The 20,327-nt window shown below is 41.2% G+C and overlaps 1 protein-coding gene across 2 annotated transcripts; it reads right to left on the reverse strand.

Annotated features, from left to right (window-relative positions):
- Window positions 1-1,789: 1,789 nt before the first annotated feature.
- phrf1 (PHD and ring finger domains 1) lies at window positions 1,790-14,915 on the reverse strand. 2 transcript variants are annotated; one of them, XM_068602319.1, is made up of 19 exons: window positions 14,832-14,915; window positions 13,958-14,102; window positions 13,710-13,823; window positions 13,188-13,384; window positions 12,948-13,031; window positions 12,697-12,830; window positions 12,482-12,573; window positions 12,053-12,231; window positions 10,503-10,635; window positions 10,253-10,365; window positions 9,883-10,076; window positions 9,303-9,425; window positions 8,563-8,717; window positions 6,132-8,019; window positions 4,835-6,003; window positions 4,656-4,732; window positions 4,085-4,210; window positions 3,795-3,923; window positions 1,790-3,642 (listed from the first exon to the last, which is right to left on the reverse strand). In XM_068602319.1, exons 2-19 carry the CDS (start codon window positions 14,043-14,045, stop codon window positions 3,502-3,504), a joined length of 5,136 nt encoding a protein of 1,711 aa, XP_068458420.1. In that variant the 5' UTR covers window positions 14,046-14,102; window positions 14,832-14,915; the 3' UTR covers window positions 1,790-3,501. The 2 variants fall into 2 exon arrangements, with proteins under 2 accessions (XP_068458420.1, XP_068458421.1); XM_068602320.1 differs by lacking the exon at window positions 14,832-14,915 and adding an exon at window positions 14,597-14,759.
- Window positions 14,916-20,327: the final 5,412 nt, after the last annotated feature.

Here is a 20,327-nt window from a genome sequence, read left to right on the forward strand (position 1 = left end):
CTCAAAGCTTCACAAGACGGCAACCTTGACCAATTGTCTTCAACGGTTTCTACTTCTAAATCTTTTACCTGTCTCCTGGACCCCGTTCAGATCAGGCTGCTTAAATAAGTTATAACTATATGTAGTGCTTCTCTACTAGATATTATCAATGGGCTTTACTCACGGATCATGTACCACAGTCTTTTAAAGTGGCTGTAATTAAACCTCTTCTTAAGGAGCTTATTCTCGATCCAGAGGTGTTGGCTAACTCCAAATCTCTCTCTAACCTTCCCTTCCTCTCTAAAATCATTGAGAAAGTAGTCCAAAATCAGTTGTGTGACTTCCCACATAATTTATTTGAGGAATTTCAGTGAGGATTTAGAAAGCATCAGAGCAGAAACAGCACTGGTGACAATTACTAATGTCCTCCTTGTTGCATCAGATGAAGGACTTGTCTGAATCAGTTATCTGATGATATGGTTTCTCTGAATGGCATTGCTCTGGCATCCACCAAATTTTAATTTGGAATTTTGGGCGATACAAAATAAACTGAATTAAATTGAAATCACTCTCCACTGTCTGGAAGTCTTAAAATGCCCTTAAATTCCCCGCGCAGGGCCCCGAACATGGATGAGAACCTGTGGAGGTGATCAGCAGATGGTGGGGCTTCTTTCAGGGTTCGCAGGTGGATAACAATGTTACCCTCCAGCTGGCTTTAAGGAACTGCAACCTTCTCATGAAAGCCTTCCCCAGGCTGTCAGTAACATCAATAATGTTAACGGGAAAGTGTGAGCATGAAGTGTGGGGTGTTGGCAGCCAAAATAAAGTCTCTGCCTCAGTCACTGCCTCCATCAGTCTCTTAATCAATGAGTCTCAGTGAGTGAGTCCTCTCCTCCTCTTCTGTCCTCTCTTCGCAAAAACAAATAATAAAATGTAAAAACTAAAGAATCTTTAGATGATACATTTAAACATAAATCATAAAAAGATAGAAATTGATATTTACCTTTTTAATAAGAGGGTTCACACATTTATTCTTGTAACGATTACTAGTGTGTGTGACGTGTATGATAAGGAATACATCATTCCAGCAAGTTCTGGGTTTTCCTCATAACTTTAGTCAACTCTCAACACTCCAGCCGCACAGCCACGCCCCCGCTCTCACTTGTGGTGGAGGTGGCGGTCTCGCGAACGCAGGAAACCGTCGTCATGTCATAGCCACGCCCCTAAGTCTGGAGACGAGTTAATATGTCATGCAATACTGCCATGAATAGAGAGAAAAACTGCCATGGGAACGGGGGTGTAGGTTTATTTTCCAAGTTGTTATAGTGAGCTTAGTGACAAACTTATCAGACAAATAAGGTTCAGACAGGTAAAACCTGTGTGACGGTCGCAGTATTTGGGTCCAGCCTGCAGGACATGTACTTGTGACTCTGTTTCGGGGGCAGACTTGGCTATCTGGTCCTCCTGAATTGGTTCAGCTCACAACTCCTGAACCTTAAATGTGGTCTCAGATCATTTCCACTGTGCTGCCACATATGACGACCATGTTGGGGAAAAAAATATAGATCACCACTTTATAACTAAATACTATATTGTGTATAATCTGCAAAATAGTTCCACCCCCCCCCACCAAAAGAAATTTCAAAATTGTGTCCCTGAAAAGAATATAAATTATAAAATGACATTGAGGTGATTACGAGCATACTTTTACTGCTTATAGTTTATCTTCAGATGTTACCACTTAATCCTCAACTAAAATATGACGCAAGGACAGAATATGGGCAAGTAAATGTATTAAACTGACACGAAACCCTGTTTATCATCAGTGATTTATTATCATTTGTGTTCTCTCTTAGAAACACCTGGCCTGTCAGATCAAGTAAATGCAGAAAAAAATAAAATACATTCAGATAAACATGAGCACCTGTTCTTGTAGATTCTTTCATGACTACTCCACGTAGTATGAAGCTGGATTAAACGTGACAACAGAGCACCAATCCAACCATCCACATAATCCTCTGTTACAGTTGGCAAACAAACTACTATAGACAACATAATGGGGCACATGCAGAATTAGTTTCTCATGAACATTTCTGGTAAATAAAGCGTTGCAGTTAAGGAGATCACGAAGAGTTTGGTTTAAGACACGGTGGAAAAGCAGTCATAATTAAGATGTAATTAAGTACTGGAGGTGAACACCGAAAAAAAACAAAAAACTTTTAATATTACAAAGTAATCATATCATGTCAACATTGGAAAATGCTGTTGTGAGCTGTTCCATTGTTTTTTATGACATATAGACTATATATTGATCTCACAAAACCATGAAATTGTGCTATTAAAATGAGCTTAATACTTATTTATATACATTAAATACAAAATGAAAACAAAAACTGTAGTTGAAATGTTTGTGAACATGAGAGACAACACAGTGAAAACATATGTACATTAACATTTTTGCACAATATTGGGGACTGCAACTCAGCCTTTGAGACATAAAGCCTGTATTATTACCTTTTTTTCTCTCCAAAATAAAATCTATACTATCTACTGTATTCTCGATCTGTATTATATACTCATGAATGTATTTATTACTACTTTTGGCCAAAAAACAAGAAGAAAGGTTCTCTAAAACCTTGTTTCTAGATGGGTTCAAAAACAGATAACTATGAGACTCAAAGGTTTGTTCTAAACATAAGAAAACAAGTTTGCCTAAAAAGAAAAGGCTGTTCCTTTCAAACGGCTGAGCGGAGGATCGGCGTGTCGTCTGCTGGACTAGCTTCATCTCTACAGACATGGATATCAGCGATGTGAAAGACAGGTAACAGAGGCTTTAAAATACAAAACCATCCAATCAACTCTATAAACTTAATTAATTAGTCATTCACAACAGGCAGAACACAGATCAAAGGAACATATAAGTGGATATATCAAATCTATATTATTTACAACCAAATCTAAAATTGTTCAATTACTCTACTGATAAATGTACTACAAAAATTGCATAACAGTGTTGTTCCTTAATGATACAAACGTCTTTAATATGCATATTTTGCATATTTTTTTTATACCTCTTCTTAACCAACAAAAAGCTTTGCCCCTGATAAATACCCCTCCACTCCCCCAAAATAACAGCCACATGAAAGTCAAAGCCCACCCTGCATCCTCCCAGTGGAGAAAGCTCCCTGATGTGTCGCTCCATGGACGGGTCCTTGAGGTTTGCCTCTTTAAGGCACAACCTCAAAGACTCCCTTCAAGTGTCTGAGCTGCACTACACAAAGAAACCAGTTCTTGGCAGTGGCAGTCCAAGCACAAGACATTAGCAGGTGCAGCTCAAGAGATCAACAACAACAACGTTTGTCCTCAAACTTCTGTTTAGATAGAAAGCTCGACATCATAGAAAATCTTCCATCCTGAAGCTTTGAGCAAAGCTTAGTCCACCGTTTAGAAGGGGTTGAGATCTCTCCCGGTGGTAGGACACTGCAGTGGTTGTAGCTGTCCTTGCCTTTAGCGTCTGCATCCTCACAGGCTATCATCAGCCTCCTGTGACCCCAGGTCCTGTCCTTTCTTGTGTTTCCTAGCGTGTTTGTATTTGTCCACGTATGCCTTGACCAGATTGCCCACCTTCACTGGGTTGATCTCCCCACTCTTGCTGTGACACACCTGATGACCAGCAACACAAGATAATTACATGTCGATTCTCAGAAAAAAATAACTAATTCAACTGATGAGCTGAGACGGTTAAATACTATCAGGGCTTCAAGTTGTTGGTCGGCGACAAAACTCTCAGCATCGTGGCAACATTTTGAACCCACCTTCTGGACGGCTTTGCGTACAATCTCTTTGTATTCATCCTTGTTGATGTCTCTCCTCTGGTAGAAAGGCTTAATGGCGAGCTTCACCTCTTCTATAGCTCGCTCCTGCATGTGCAGCTTCTTCAAATACTGATTGACACAAGTGAAACATCAGAAACGTTTCAATAGTTTTCACAAATATTATAAATACTACTAAGTAGTAGGAGGAGTTAAAAATATGTATGTAAAACCAAAGACAACACAAGACTCCTTTACAGTTTAAAGCTTCAACATTCAAAAGCTAAGTTCACCTGGTCTTTCCTCTGCAAATCCCCTTCCTCGGCCTCTCCTTGTTCCCCATCAGATGTAGAGGAGGAACCGAGCGGAGCACCAGCAGCACCCCTCTTTGAGGACTGACCGTCCGCTCCAGTGCTTTCCTGTTAGAGTCAATAATGTAGACAGAGTGACTTGACTGAAAGATGACACAAGAATCAAATACAACATAAAAGAGAGATTCAGTAATTGCAACTGACAGTTTAAAATGTTGAGTCAATTGAGTTGGCAATGTATCCAAATAATGTTTGTTTTATATTTCAGTCCAAAATCTTATGAAGACTTGGTAACATTAAATGTGACGAGTACATGTTTTCTATTTGTGTTGTAGACAAAGGTTTTGATTTTCATAGGAAGGCTTTTACTTTCGTTTAGTCAGAAAATACTTCAGTATCAGTTTTAGTTTCGACCACATGACCATACAGTCGTTGGCCTCTTCTGGATAAACACTGCCACCGTCTGGTCATTCAGCCACATTGAACACTTGATGTCTAAAAATACTTGTGACCTGAAATGTTCAGCCTGGAGTAACATTTGAGTCCCTCCTACCTGACTGGATGTCTGGACTGTTGCAGACGGTCTGCGAGCTCCTTCCTGCTTCAGCTTTAATTTATACAGAGATAGCTCTATGCAAGAAAATGTCAAAAAGACAATTTAAGTAAATAGGACAGTTTTACACCTCAACTCAAACAAAAAATGGCGTGGAGCAATGTAGCAGCAACACTTACTGCTTGCAGACTTCTCTGGTTGAGGCCCCTCGGGCTCCTGTATGTTCCAGGTAACCCTCTTGACTTGAGTCTTGGATTTCGCTCCCACTGCAGTCGACACCTGGTCATTCTTCTCCTCTTTTATTTCTTTCTCTAGTTTGACGGATGCACCGCTTTCCTCTGTGCTCTCAGGCTTCACATAGTCCAGGTTGTCCAGCAATAAATCAACGTTAAAGTCATCATCAGAGTCTGAGGGTTGCTGAGCTTCCTGCTTTACAGCGACAGTCGAACCAGAGGTGTCCGGTGTTTCTCTGGAGGGCATTAACTCTGTGTGAGACTGAGAGACTGTATCCCGGAGACTGTCTGCGGTACTAGGTGTAGTCAGTATTGAAAATGAGGTGGAAGGGGTAGTAAAGTGGCAGACTTCTGGGGAGCTTGGCTCAGATTTAATTATGGGGGTTTCAAACGTCTCAGTCTTGACTTCAAACGTTTCAGTCTTGATCTCAAACGTCTCAGTCTTGATGGGGTCTTCTTTCTTCCCCTCATCTATGCCTTTGGCTACCACCGAAGCGTGAATGTCAGTTTCTTCTTTCTTAATTTCTTTCGTAAGAAAAATTGAATCTTCAAACATATCGAGAGATGCTCGTTTTTCTTTCTTAATGTTTTTTTTAATCGTCATCTCTTTCACCACTTCTGCTGTTGTGGCCTGGCTGTCTGCCATGGGGTCTTTGCTTTTTTTTCTAAGTTCAGAGGCGACGATCTTCTGTTTATTCACTGTGGCAGCTTTGCCCTCTTTCTGGGAGCTGAGACCGATATCCTTCTCTTTCTTCTTGCCCTGTAATAGTTTTGTATCTTTAGAGGACGACACAGAGGAACCTGAAGTTTTCTGAAAATTCTTCGATGATGCTCCTTCTTTCCTTTTCTCTCTTGAGCTAGATCTAGACCGGTGTCTCCTCTTGTCTTTTAGCCGTGACTCCACCTTGTCTCTTGCGGAGAGAGACGATTGTTGCAGCTGTGTGTGGTCTTTCCTCCTTTCTCTGGATCTGGATCTAGACCTGGAACGTGATTTTGAGCGAGAACGGCCATGTCTCTTGTCCGTTGACACCCGTCTTCTATCACACTCTCTCTCGTTCCTTTGTTTCTGCTTCTTCCTCGTTGAACGATCATTGCTGCTTGAGCTGGAATCAGACCTGAAAGTAATGACAGACAAAACCCTTAACTGGAGAAAACGACATGGTCCTCATTAAAAGGTTTCAACAAACAGATAGTTCCTAAAAGGTTGATACCAAGAATATTGGAAATAGTATTACATAATTACCTGGATCGCCTCCTGTCTTTGGATCTGGACCGCCGTCTCTTGCCGCGAGTCTTATCTGGGGAAATGGACTGAGAGCTTTCTGAAGTCGAGTGTGCCCTCCTCGTCCTTTCTCGGGAGCTGGACCGCCTGGAACTCCTTCCTCTGTCCTTCTCCGTTTCTTTCCGTCTGCCTCCCTGGCCTGAGGAACGACGGTCTCCTCTCCCGTCTTCTGTCTCTGAGCTGCTAGAGCGTTTCTCCTTTGAAGCATGAAAGGTCTTATTATGGCCCAAATCTCTCAACGTGGGAGAGGATTTGGAATCAGATTTAGTTTCTGCCTTTTGTTTCCTCTTGGTGGGGGTGGAGCGGGATGCTGGTGACTTGTTCTTACAGTCAGGCGGAGCACTGTTGGGGGTTCGACCACTCAGTCCACTCTCCTCCTCTCGAGTCTCTCGCTCAGTCTTTAAAAGATCCAGTCTGTGTTGAACAGGTCGTGTGTCGTCTGCCTTCTCTGACTTCAAACTTTTTAGGCTTTGAGCAAACTTTTCATCTTCCCCTGTATCATCTGAATCTGGCTCCTTCTTAACTTGGCAAGTGGCAAGTAAGGAAGCTGGTTTCTCAGTCTTAGTATCTATTAATCTAGATTCTTTTTCTACCTTGATGTTTTTCTCTGAGCATTGGACCTTCCGTGATGTGGTTTCCTGAGCACCGTCTCTTCTTGGTTCTTCCTGTGAGACCTGAATCTCCTGCGTCTCAGTTTTCACAGTAACCAGGCCCTGCTTGCTTTTTACTAAACCCTTTTTGTTACCCAAATCAGGCGCCTTCCCCTCACGTGTGGCATGTTGCGATTTACAATCCAGGCTTGCGCTCTCAGCTTCGTCGTCTGAGCTTCTCGAGTCTGACAGTGTGGGATCAAAGGGATCATAGATAATATTACTTTCTTGTTCCGAACCAACCAGCACATGTGATGTCAGGAGAATCTGTTTATCCCTGTGCAGCTGTCTCTTTTTTGCATCGTCTTCCTTTTTACTCTGAGGTGTCTGCATACTGCTTCCAGCAGCAGAGGATGACGAGCTGCTTAGCTGCCTTGACTGCCAGGAGTTCCCACTGGAGTTAATGCGGAAGCTCACTGCTGATGAAGATGAGGAAGACGGGGGATGACGTGTTTGGCTGGCAGAAGAGCCCATAGGGGACGAAGAAGTGGAGAAGGAGTTGGAGAAGGCTGAGGACGAGCCGGCTCCATCAGGCCTCTGCCTCGGAGCCTGACCGTCAGCCCTGCCCTTTTGTTGGTCTACACTTTGCTGCCGTCCCTTGTCCCCAGCAAAGCTGTTCATGCCCATCTCTGGCACGCGGTGACCATTACTACTGCTGGTAGAATTACTACCGTTTCCTCTACCACTGGTGCTTTGATTGCTGCCACCATCACTGCTCTCCCTTTTTATTTTTGGTATCCTAGGAAGCACCGACACATCTACCCACATGGGCTTTGCAGGTGCCTTTTTAGGTTGGGACTGTGATAAGGCCACTGTCTTGCTCTTGGAGCTGGAGTCGAGCGTGGGGTGGATGGATGAGGAGGGGCTGGGGTCTCTAACTCCATTGGTTCTCAAGTGACCAGGAGGATGTGTGGGTCGGACTGGATGAGGTGGCTGCGACCATGGAAGACCTCTGGGTGGTGAATCAGAATGGGAAGATGCATTGCTGTGGCTGGCTAAGCAGGGCATGTGGTGGGGCAAGCGAGAAGAGTTCTGGGAGAAAGGTCTGTTCATAGACCTGTGGGAGGATCCTGGTAGGTCTCCGTTGGAGTGGAGAGACGGAGAACTGTCTCCTTGACTCGGTGACATCCCCGGGCTGATCTGGATGCTGGCATCTCCTGAGCTGATGCTGCAACTTGGAGTTAACGGCGATGGCATTACTGTAACACAAACCATTTACAAAAGATAAACACTTAAAATAGGAAAAAGTGTGCTTCTTGCTTTGCTTGACAGAATGATATTGGTAATCACTTCTTGCATACACATTGCAAGAATTGACAATTTGGAGATAACTACAAAGGCAACAACACAAACAAGACACAAATAAGTAACAGGACACAGTATATGTAAAAAAAACAAACAAAAAAACAGGTAATTCATTTATTTTTTTTAAAGAAAAAAGTGTACTTAAAAATAATGAAGGCAAAAAAATCAAAAAATAAATGACCGAGCTCGTGCATCTTTGGGTTTGGATGCATTTCAAGCTCCAGCTTTTCAGGATTAGTTGGTTGAGTAATATCAGTTCTATAAGGTAATTTGAAGTCGCTTGATATTCAAAAGCAGGAACATTTACTTTGATTAAGACGTATGATCTCTTGTTAGTCTCACAAACCACCAGGTGTCTTTAATCCAACAGCTGTAACACAGTTAATTAAATTTTACTGGTTAGATTTTGTGTTTAAAAATGTGCCACACACACTTACTTGGCTTTATAGCTTTAAGGGTACCATCCCGATTAATCACAACATCAGAGCTATCCAGCATGAGGACACTCTGTCCTGATAGGATGCTGCCCAGGAGGTCGGGCACAGGAGCCACCTCCACATCGCCGCTTGATTGGTGCACATTCATACCTCTCCTGGTAAAGCAAAGCAAACCTTTAATTAGATCAACCACGTTTCTTTAGTATCCATTTAGCTAGATGCCATCTTGATCACAAAGACTGAGACAGCCAAGACACCTCACATGTCGCATTTAATTAATGATGTAACTTGATGCACATTAGTAGTGTTTGGAATTGTGGGTAAATAAATATCTTGCTCATAATCTTTGGCTCTTAACTTAACCGATTAGATTTTTAGAATTTAAAATATAAAACAAAATATGCCAGAGCATAAAACCACATTTACATTCAGCAGACTGAGTGCCATGAACAGCAACAGGTCATAAATAGCAAGGTACTTTATGAGAAATATTCTCTCAAGTGATGCACTGTTACAATCATTGCAGCCAATCAGCATTGGAGGATTTCTGGGTCATTATAACCAATATTGACATTTAAAAACCCTGCATTCTTATACCATGCTGCAGTAAAGTATTGGTCTTATTAGGTATTTATAAGCATTAACATGCTACTTAGTTAGCTATAAATATGGAAAGTTCCCAATCCAAACCGTTTCTGGATAACTAACCGTTACACTTCACAGCAAAAAGGGGACGTTACCTGGAAAGGCCTGCAGTGACTGGTCGAGCTACAGGCTGGTGTGAGCGAAGAGCAGAGCGAGAGAGTCCTCGTCTCTTGGCCTCCAACAGCGATGCGACGTGGGCCTGCTCCTCTTCCTCCTCACTGGTAAAGTACAATTTACTTAATTAACACTGCTTGTCTTCATACAAACAGTGAAATATACACAATCCACACATGTGGTATGCTTATATAAGTGATAACTGCATAATAATAATTAGGATAACAATCCCAAACTAATCAAATATTTGTTTGTAAACTACATTTGAAATTAGAAGTATCATAATTTAATTTGCATATCAAATCCATGCTGAACAGCATCAAAGCAAAGCACACATTTGGCTGAAAGAATGCATGGGAGCATTTTAGACCATCTCCCATAGGAAAAGGCTTGGTGCAGCATATGTGCTAAGAAATAAGGTACAAAGGAGTCAGGACCACTAGACCAGTATGTGAGCGGCACTCGCAACTATCTCTATTCGTTACCTACTTATTATACAATATTAAAAACTAAACATATTAGAATGTGGGTCAGCACTACAATATGCACGAGTCTCCTTACCGATCTGCAAATGGATCCAGGTCAAAGGGTTCCCCACAGATAGAGAGGGATGCTGCACCTATGTCAGCACGCATGCTGCTTAGCGTTTGCTCTGATGGCCGATATACTGTTGGAAGCGAAGAGGTCTTCTTGTCCTTTACAATTCTGAGATTATTAGCAATACGGCTTCGAGGAGTGACTGCCTTTTTCAGCATCTGGTGGGGAAACATAAGTAGTGTTTATTTAGAGAGAAAAGCATCTTACAACTACATGATGAATTAAATAATTAGGTATTATTAATCCTTTTAATTAATCATTTCACATTAGATTTATCAAGTGACATTTAAAACCAAATCATGCAAATCTCAAGACTGATGTTGATGACACTCACCAGACTTTTTCTGGATTTAGTCCTTCTTCCTTTCCGTCTCCTCCTCTTGACTCCTGTACCGGTTTTACTCTTAACGGAAGAGGTCTTCCTTCTTTTTACCTTTCTGCGCTTTCCTGTTCAGTCATTCATAAAAGTTATCGCACATCAAAAACGTCATGATTTTAGCCTTATAACAATTCCTTGCTTCTCGTTCCACGATATGTTAACTATCAAAAAACTGATGTGAATTTGTGTGCGTGTGCTAACTTACCAGTCTTGCGCCTGCTGCGAGAAGGGACACGAGGTGTTAAATCCCGTATATACACAGCTGTGTTGAGCCCAGACACCACCGCATTAATAGTATCATCCAGCCAATTGGACTGAATCATATATGTGGGAGCCAACTAGAAAGATAAAGTTTGCATTACTCCACTAGTTTGCTTTCTCAAACTGCTGCTGTCGACAGATGATTCACTGAATTTAATAACGTCTGTTGTCCTCTGGGGTCAAAAAGACCCCGCAGCACAAAGTGGTGCAATGGGGCAGCTTGTCACCCCATACTGCTTTTCAAAACATATTTGATCTTGGATGTTTGATGTGTGGGGTCAAGCAATGGTTATGACAACAACAGCAACAACAAAAAACATGTCTTTTCTCACAGGTGTTGGGTCTTTCCCAATTAAAAGAGACAGGCAGCACCATGAGGAGGCTTGTGAGCTAATTTTGAACCATGTTGTGAAAAAGAGTGACCAAAAGGACAATGCTGAACATCATGAGGAGGAAGAATCAGCTGATGAGGATGCAGGGTCACAAAAGAAGGAAATTAATGATGAGGTGATAGATCCAACATACACCATATGCTACTTCTTCCTCTGAAGAAGCCCCACATCAAGACGGGTAAGAGGAACATAGTAATGAGGTAAAATCTGAAGCAGAAATGGAAGAAGTGTCAGAAGTGGGAGACTGCACTTATGAAGAGGAAGAATCAACTTATGAGGAAGAATCAGAGGAAGAGGACCTAGCTGCGATAGAAGAATATTTCCAGTCAAAGGATGAAGCATTGATGTGGTCTTCCATCTCTTCCAGTGATGGAGAGAGCAGAGAGAGACAAGCCCCCATGTTGAAGACATGAAGTCCACTCACGTTTCTGGACATGAGTATTAAAGAGGTGGTGCTGAACATGACGAACAAGGAGGAGCAACAAGCAGAGTAAGATGGATCCAATTGACCAGCAGGAATATGTGGGCTGGTTGTTTCTCGCTGGCTTGTGCCGAGTCAGTAAGGAAGCCACAGCTAGTTTATGGCATGCTGAGTGCTACCATGACAATCAAGATGTTTCATAAAATCTTAAGAGTGATTTTATTTGATGATAAAGACACAAGAGGAGATCGCCGTGCACGAGAAAAACTTCCTCCCACTGGAGACATGTTGCTGAGAAAAGTGGGTCTCTCCTTCTTATTACGGTGTAACACAGAATGGGGAAAGTATACACTTTATATTCTTTAAATAACAGGCAAACCAGATGGGGTCATTTTTGACCCCAGAGGACAAAACTTGTATGGCTAACGAGTATTTCAAGCAACAATCAAACACAACAAATGTCCAAACCACACGCTATCTTTTCTGCTGTCGGCAGCACAAAAGTACACTACCAAAATGCACAACTCCATGAATCATAAATGCCATTAATAAATATCTCTGCACAACAACAAACCTTGTAGTAGAACATCAAGACATTTCTGCAAGATTCAGCCTGCTTATATGCTATGGTAGTAAGTTAGATAGTAAGCCAAGACTGAAGCGTCACGCCTCATGCCAAACCTGGGATGTCCGTGCCTGTGTGATGCGATGTCGGTTGACATTAGCTCGAACCCTCTCACTCTGTTGAGTTCGGGCGATAGCTCTGGTGGGACCTGCAGCACCAGACTGGAGGCGACTGGTGGCAGGACGGGCAGTGGAAGGCAGGCTCTCTGTATCACTCAAAACTACAGCTGAACCCCCTAAGACAAAAATATGTGTTGTAAAATGAAGAAAGTTATAGCCAAAGTTATTGCTAAGTTTACGGAGCAATTCACAAAAAAACGTACCACAGCAGCGTTTTCAAAGCTAATTCACTGAAATAGGTCAAATACGGTATATTGCGAGACAGAAAGTTCCAATTTAGTTTTCTTCCTGTCTGTAAAGGACGAACAAGTCCAAAATATAGTTTGAGAAAGTTTTTAGGACGACAAAAAACTTAAAAAGGCATACTTGAGTGACGGTTGCTGGCTTCACACTCAGGGCAGAACCATTCCTCCACAGGAACAGAGTCAATAGATGGCGTGAGACACTCCATGTGATACCTATGGAACAAAAAGGCATGACAAATCTCTCTGATGATATGAAATCTGACAAAAGGCTGTAATAAAGGTTAAATAAAAGCTGACTTTCAAAACACTAAGAAAGTGTTATATTATCTAACTTACCCAGAATCACAGCCATCGCAAAGCAGGAGACGGTCCTCACGGTCACTTCCCCCACACACCTCACAGCTGGTCTGCTCCAGGTCCAAATCTATTATTTCCTCTAGTCCTTCCTTTACAGGCTTTTGTACTGTGATCTGAAGGAAGCAGAAATCACAAACCCCACATGGACAATCAGCCCACACAGCATGATGTACATTGCGTAAACCTATTTCACAAATGTTAAGCTACGAACAAAGACTGAATGCACTCACCATTTTCTTCACTTTGCCTCCAAAACATTTTCTTAGGTATATGCTGTTGAAGGCAATACGGTCTACGGGACACGAGTTTGCATTCTAAATAGCGGAGAACAAAAATGTTGGAAATTAGTCATTGAGTTTCCACTACCACAGATGCTTCTTAAGTGCAAAGTATTTACTGTTAATCACATGATATGAACTGCTCTCTAACAAAGTGCCTTCTCCTTGGGCTCATAACACATGTGAACCCACCTTGGCCCATGCAAGGATGCAGTCAAGACAGAAGTAATGCTCGCAGGTCTCTGGTGTTGCAACAGGCTGGCTGCTAAATGAGTTAAGGCAGATGGGGCACTTTTCTGCATCCTCATCCGAGCTCATCTCTGTAAGATCAATAGAGGGTCCCCCAAAAGCTCCACCCTCCGGCTTAGCGTCTCCCTCCTCGTCCTCATCTGATAAAAGTGGGTAGAAATCTATTGTGAATGTCCTATACATAGTATATTAAAAGAGGTGACACATAATTTAAAGTGTTGGGCAAATAATGATATACTTCACGCCATAAGTTTGTAGCGTATTGCAGAAGCATATTTTTCTCTTTTTCAACTGTACAGCAAAAAAGGCTTCTTACGTTACAAAAAGGGAATATTGTGTGGGTTGCATCTAAAAATGAAAGACTTAAGTTTATTTAGTAATTACATAAACCGTAATCAATGAAAAAAGTTGACCAAAGAATAATAAGGCTATATGATGATCTTGTCGAAAGTATGTCACTCTTACCATCCTCCTCTTCATTCTCTTCTCCCTCCTCTTCTTCCTCATCCTCCTCTTCTTCTTCCTCACCACTGTCAGATTCTCCCTCCTCAGACTCCTCTTCACCACTGTCTGAGTCATCTTAGAGGAACACAGATGCACGAGGTGTTAAAAACATTCAGGTATGTTTGGTACTGTACTCTTATGGAAGTGAATTACATGCATGTACTCATTCATCAGCTCAGTATCTCAAACAAACATGTTACACAAGCTACCTGAGATGGCCCACAACGCAGTCCTTTTTCCTTTGCTGTGGGACGCGCTGCGGTTGATCAGCTCATCTTGGCTGTCATCTTCATCCATGGCTGACCATCAGAAAAACTGCCCAATAATTTCTGACAGCTTCTCTTCAAGGGAATCCTTCGAAGATGGAACATAATTACAGATTGTGTTTACAAAAGAGACACTGTCTTGATGTTTATTGTGTACAAATGTATCACACAATGATATCATATCATTACGATGCAAGTGTGGTGGTTACATGAAGCCTAAGCCAAGCTACTCTGTTTATTAATGGACAGGACAGGTTATGACTTAAGTGAACGTCCAGCCCGAACTGAGCAAGACATCCTCACTCTTGAAGAACTCGTAGTTCAGAAACTACAAAAAGCAGCTTTAAATTAAACGACTTCTGCAACTCATTTGTATTGTTTGCAGACAAATAGGAATGTGTTAGCTAACGTCAGCATCAACCTGCACATTGTGCTATTGCTACATTTGTAAACAAAGAAGAAAGCGCTGCACCGGACGGATTGTTTCCTCTCCGCTTCGGATGAAATACACATGCAGGGTATATTATATATAAGTATATATATGTTAATGACATATTGCAGTGACAATAATTTGGGACTAACCTTAACGAACAAATGCTAACAAGTTAACATTAGCTTCAGTGTAGCGAGTTAGCTAGCCTCACAATAGCTAAATTTAGCGATCATTCAACTACAAGCACCTTCAGACCCTGCGCCCATGAGGCACCCAGTTTGAGAAGTAAGGTTAATGTGGCGTCACACACAATCTTCATTCAACGCCCATAACTGCAGTGTCCTATCGGAACATTTCATAATAATTCAAAAAAAAACAACCTACCCTACTCAGTAATTTTTCGGTAGTATTTTCAGTCTGCACGGTTGTTGACTGACACCACCGGCTGGCTGAAGACGGAAATGGCAGAGTGCACCCAGGCAACTGCGACTCTTAAAGAGACAGTGTCGCTTTAATGAGTGCGGTCACACGGACACACACACACACACAGCAGGCCGCACGCGAGGCAGAAACACACGTGTTTGTTTGACAAGTACGTTGAACGTACAAGGGATTTGACTCGGTGAAAGGTGCATATTGTTATGCAAAGACATAGAATAAAACAATACAAATTTAGAAATATAATAAAACAATACAACTAGTGCAATAATAGATCAATATGGTAGCAAACACACACCAGTACTTTAAAACAAGAATAATATATATATATACATATATATATATATATATATATATATATATATATATATATATATATATATATATATATATATATATATATATATATATATATATATATAAAAGTGACAATATATAACTTATGTATTTTAATAACAGAAGAAAAGATGAGCAATGCTGTTTGAAATTGTCGTGGGGATGTGAGAGACGGAGACAGTTAGTGGGGGTCCTGGGCTTAATAGATATAACGGACACTATATCTATTAGTGTATATTAGAGTTTGGTTCGTCACATGGACTCACACAACATTACACGTTTTAAAGGCCCTGTAGTGCTAGTTTTAATGTTTGGGCTGATATTTCTACACAAAAAGTTATATACTTTGAATACTGAATAATGAAATACTGAAATACTGAATACTGAATGGGATTTTAAATGCCCACACTGTAATCTAGAATTTGCTGACTATAACAAAGAAAAACACACCGGTGACCACCTTCTCAAAGCTGCCCTTGATTTCAGATGGCCCAGACCATCAGATGACATGGTCTCTGGTTAATAAGTACTTAAAAGTACACGTCACACTATTAGTGCATGGTGATCAGTCTAACAGTGTGCAGGGGTGTGCCGTTTGAAATAAGCAACACTGAATTCATCTGTGAGTATGTGTTAATAATTATACATTTAGACATGGTTATATTTAGCCACAGCTCCAACCCCTAGCTTTATACTAATCAAAACGTTAAATGTATATCTTTATTCTAGGGTGGTCACCAGCCACAAGCAGTCAGTGGCCTACAGAAAATAAGTGTCGCTGTCGCCCCCTAGCGGTAACTCGGATTTGGCACAAACCAGCGGTTACATAACGTAATGTAATCCTGATTTGCTACTTTATGTCAAGAGGTTATGTGTATCCTGGCTGTGAATAATCCGACAGTGTTTTGACAGTCAAAAACTACCCAGAAGGAAACTCTAGAATAGACCAACCTAAACCACAAACATGTTTTGATATTATCCAGACCAAAATAAAAAAAGACATGGAAAGAACATCATGTTCCAGCTGACAAGTTGAAATGGGGGTCAGTTACATTTTTTGCATATATCTAAAAATGTGTTGTTTTTTGTTGTCGTTATTATTTATTTTATTAAATTGTTGTGGATACTAACACTGTATAATGTAATACTGTGGATAATAATACTGTATAATACTGTACTTACTATGATAAGATATTGCAATTCTTTAAGTGAGTAAAGGAGTATATTTAGGTTCCCAATCCGCCTTACGTTTGTATATGTTGTTCAAATTAAAAAGTAAAACCAATTCAGATGTAGGTGTATTGCAGTTTCACTTGTATGCTCGACAATGTGTTATGGTCGTGGAGTCCTAACTCTCCGTTAATAATTGAGTTCCTCCTCCACCTCCTCCTCCACCTCGTCGTCATCATCAGAGCAGACTGTCATGCTGCATCCTTCGTACGTGCACATCCACACTCCGCTCATGGCAACACTGTACACAAGTAAGCTGAGTTCAACCACTTCTGGCTGTAGGGGTAGGGGCGACCTTCGCCAAACCGGCTGTAAGTGCGCTTATCCCGCTTGCAACAGCAGCTGTCGCATGGCATGGCATCTATTTGGTTGTACAGAAAACTGTGTGACATTTCTGTTTGCAAAAAAATAACCGGTGAGTATAGAAAACTGTTAACAGCAGAATGGTTTATTCCTAATGTACGACGTGCAGAACTGAACGCGCCGCACCCCAACTATAACTCACAAAGCCAGATGAACTTGCTGGCCTCATTGCACCCACCTACGTGAAATTTATATTCGTCGATTATCGAGAATAGGTGGGCCGTTCGCCTTCAACGCGGCCGCCCATTGGCTGCGCCTGATGCCAGTTTATTTCTAATTTGCATAACCAGGTCGGGTTGCAGATGCAGGGGAGTGGGCAGGGTAGGGGTAGTGCAAGTGAACTGAACTTCTGTGTCGGTGTAAGCAACACTATATCATCCAAATGCACCTAACTTTAACCATGCACAGAGATTTCTTTTTGAGGAAGAAAAAAAAAACATTTGGAGGTTTTGATTGATAGTTTAATGGGTCGTATCGGTGGAAATTACATATTTTTTATTTTACAATTAATTCAAAAGAAAACTTGGGTTCTGGTAAGTAGCTTCCTTTATCTGCCACTATTCTTTATTCTACATGGTGTGAATGAATAGGCCACATCCAACATAAGATTACTGTTAGATATCATGTCTCTTTTCATTTTTTTACACTTGTCAAATATAATTACTTAGTATTTTGAAACTTTTTTAATACAATTGAAATGGAAAGCACTTTAATGTATTTCGGCAGCCTAGTGCATGATGTGAACCAGCTCTAATTTCAAATGACATAAACTACAGTGTGTTACAATTACAATTGGTCATTGATGACATTTGTGTTTTGAGATTTATTTGAATTGTTGGACAATTTGAAGTGTTATACATTAATTTAGATAACATTATATTCTATGCATACAGGATGTTATTGTAAAATACACCACTAATCTCCTCACTTCATGTTGACTGTGCATGCATGATCTATTACTGTTTTATTACACCATTGTCTGTGCTACTCCACAGATTGTGTGTGCTTATGGTTATGATATCTGAGATCTAAAACCAGGTAAGCCACTGACTAACGCACATTGTGCCAGTTGCCAAATCCACTGTGCGTGTGACAGCGGCTAACCTGGTTTTGGGAACACTTCTCATTTTTGGCTCATCCAAGACCAACCCCAGCTGGAACAGACACACTGCTCCATCTATAAGCAGTCCTCCTTGATCATGTCCCGTGCACATTGCTGGGACAGGCCCGCTCAACATGACAGCCCACCCAGCGGTCTCCATGTGTAGTGTAGCCTACTTCCTCCTATAGGTTCACATACTGTTCCTGATTTAGGGCCAGTGGCTCTGCGGTGTCTCTTATAGAGCCGACCTCTGTAATGTCACGTACTGTCAAGACTATTGGTGAGTGTTTTATTTCTGTTTCTTTCTTAGCTTTGTGGTTTAGACATGACAATCATCAGCTATGCTGGTTCCCATTTTAAGAGTCAGGGGATTCCCTCCAGCAAAAATGAGCATTATACTATGAAAACACAGAATTTACAGTTATACGGTAATGTGTCCACCCCTTTTTACAGTAGAAAAAACAGTTTTCTAGTTTATATGCAAATTGTGTCGCCAGTAATACAATCAAAGTCAAGTGTATCCAAACAGTGTGTACCATGTGTGTTCCTTCAAGTGAAAGTAAAGTTTCTACTCAAATCAATTGTGGCATCATTTTGTCTTTCTGTTTTACCATGTAATGCATTTCTTGGCATCAGTGAGGATGTTTTTTTTCCATCAGTGCATAATGACTCACTGTGACACAGAGGAATAGATAAGTGCAGTATGTCAGACTCATTAACTTGTGGCCTCCATTCATCATTATAATGTGGACGTGCAGATGCTCACTCTCATCCGACAACAAGAAGGCTCTTTCCCAGACACCAACTGCCCGTTATACATTTGCATCGATCAGTTTTAATACACAAGGCAATAAACGTTTGTCTCTGCCACCCTTTCTGCATTCATCCGACTCCTTCTAAAGCAGATTTGGTGCTATTGTACGAGCAATGATAATTCCCTCAGCGAGGTGTCCCAAAACATCATCATAATCTGTTAATGTCCTGTTCACGAGATTGGAGTCTTCTGGGTTTTGATTTGAAGTGTGGTTGGATGTGTTTCACTTGGTAGGATGACAGGGGAAGCATGTACACCACTGGCCCAGTGTTTTCTACTTCATAAGGGAGCATTACCTTCAAGGGGAAGGTGGGAAATAAAAAGAGAAAGACTTTATATTTTGACTTCAGGAGTTTGTGCAATGTTCCTCATGTCCACAGGTAGGCGTCAGCGGTGCACCATGCTGTGGTCTTGTGCAGACAGTGGGAACTAAACAGCTTATCTAACCCCTGCCGAGCCAGACAGACCTAAATCTTCTCAGTAAAATCTAATTCTTCGTAATTACTGATAATATCTAAACCAAACACGTCACATACAAGTCAAGCATGCACAACGGGGGCACAAAGTGGAAATGATTGATACAAAAATTAGATTTTCTTTTTTCAGTGTTTTATATTAATTTGTGTATGTATTAAAACGGAAAGAAAACATGTTGTTGCTTGAAGTTTTACCTGGCAAGTGAGACCAGATGAGAGTATTTATAGAAATCGGCAGGGTTTCACTCTGGGGTTAGCCAGAGCACAAGTAAGCCCACGTCACTCACGTGTAACAGCCAGCATACTTACTCTCCGGGGTAAACAAACAGGAAAGGGTTAGAGGACAAAAGTGTTGTGCAGAAGCCCGACTTTGAGCGACTGCGTGTTTATTCTATCAAGCTACGGTTCTATTTGTCGGCGAATAACAAATGACAGAAGATATTTGAGTTGTTTTGTTTTGTTGCCAGTATTTTAAAGAGAGATAGAGAGAATCAAAGGGAAGTCCAGAATTTTCCCAGATGTCATTTAGTCCTAAAAAGACAGTTTATTACTAATAGCATAAACACACAATAGACTATTAACAATGTGCATTTACAACATACTGCACGCAGCTCTACAGGCGGCTCTCACAAATCATGTTTGGCCCCGTGCCTTCATGGTCACATGTCTTGTATATATACTGGGTTATATCACCCATATCAGCTGATGGTGTGCGACACCAGGATGTCCGGCACATTTCCATTTGCATACAAGGATGCACTTTGTAAACTTTTAATCAGCCACCTTAGAATTACAGACGTGACACTATAATACGATGGCGCATCAAAGGATCCATGTAGCACAAGTTATGAAGGGAGCATGCATATTTCAGTGCTTATAACATATTCATAATGCATGTCACATAGGAGTTTCATGGTACTGTCATTTTTAGAAAGTGCACACTGGTGTGTTAATTATTTACTGCAGGGTATTCTAGATGCACGGCAGCTCTACTTCTCGTTTTGAGGATGATTATAATAAAATGTGACTCCACGAGCAGCGCATGAAGAAAAACAATCACTCAACAAAATATCATCTAAAACACAATGCACATTTTTTTAAATTTTATTTAAATATACAGT

The sequence above is a fragment of the Clinocottus analis genome, unplaced genomic scaffold (genome assembly GCF_023055335.1).
Source record: "Clinocottus analis isolate CAN_PGR_092001 unplaced genomic scaffold, fCliAna1.0.p SCAF_6, whole genome shotgun sequence".
Classification (NCBI taxonomy): Eukaryota; Metazoa; Chordata; class Actinopteri; order Perciformes; family Cottidae; genus Clinocottus; species Clinocottus analis.

Excerpts from the sequence above, each read along its gene's own strand:
- phrf1 (XM_068602319.1), bottom strand. The coding sequence starts at position 14,045 with ATGGATGAAGATGACAGCCAAGATGAGCTGATCAACCGCAGCGCGTCC. Across the intron at positions 12,574-12,696 it reads TGCGATGGCTGTGATTCTGG|GTATCACATGGAGTGTCTCA; the intron begins GTAAGTTAGATA and ends TTTGTTCCATAG. Across the intron at positions 10,366-10,502 it reads TCGCAGCAGGCGCAAGACTG|GAAAGCGCAGAAAGGTAAAA; the intron begins GTAAGTTAGCAC and ends ATGACTGAACAG.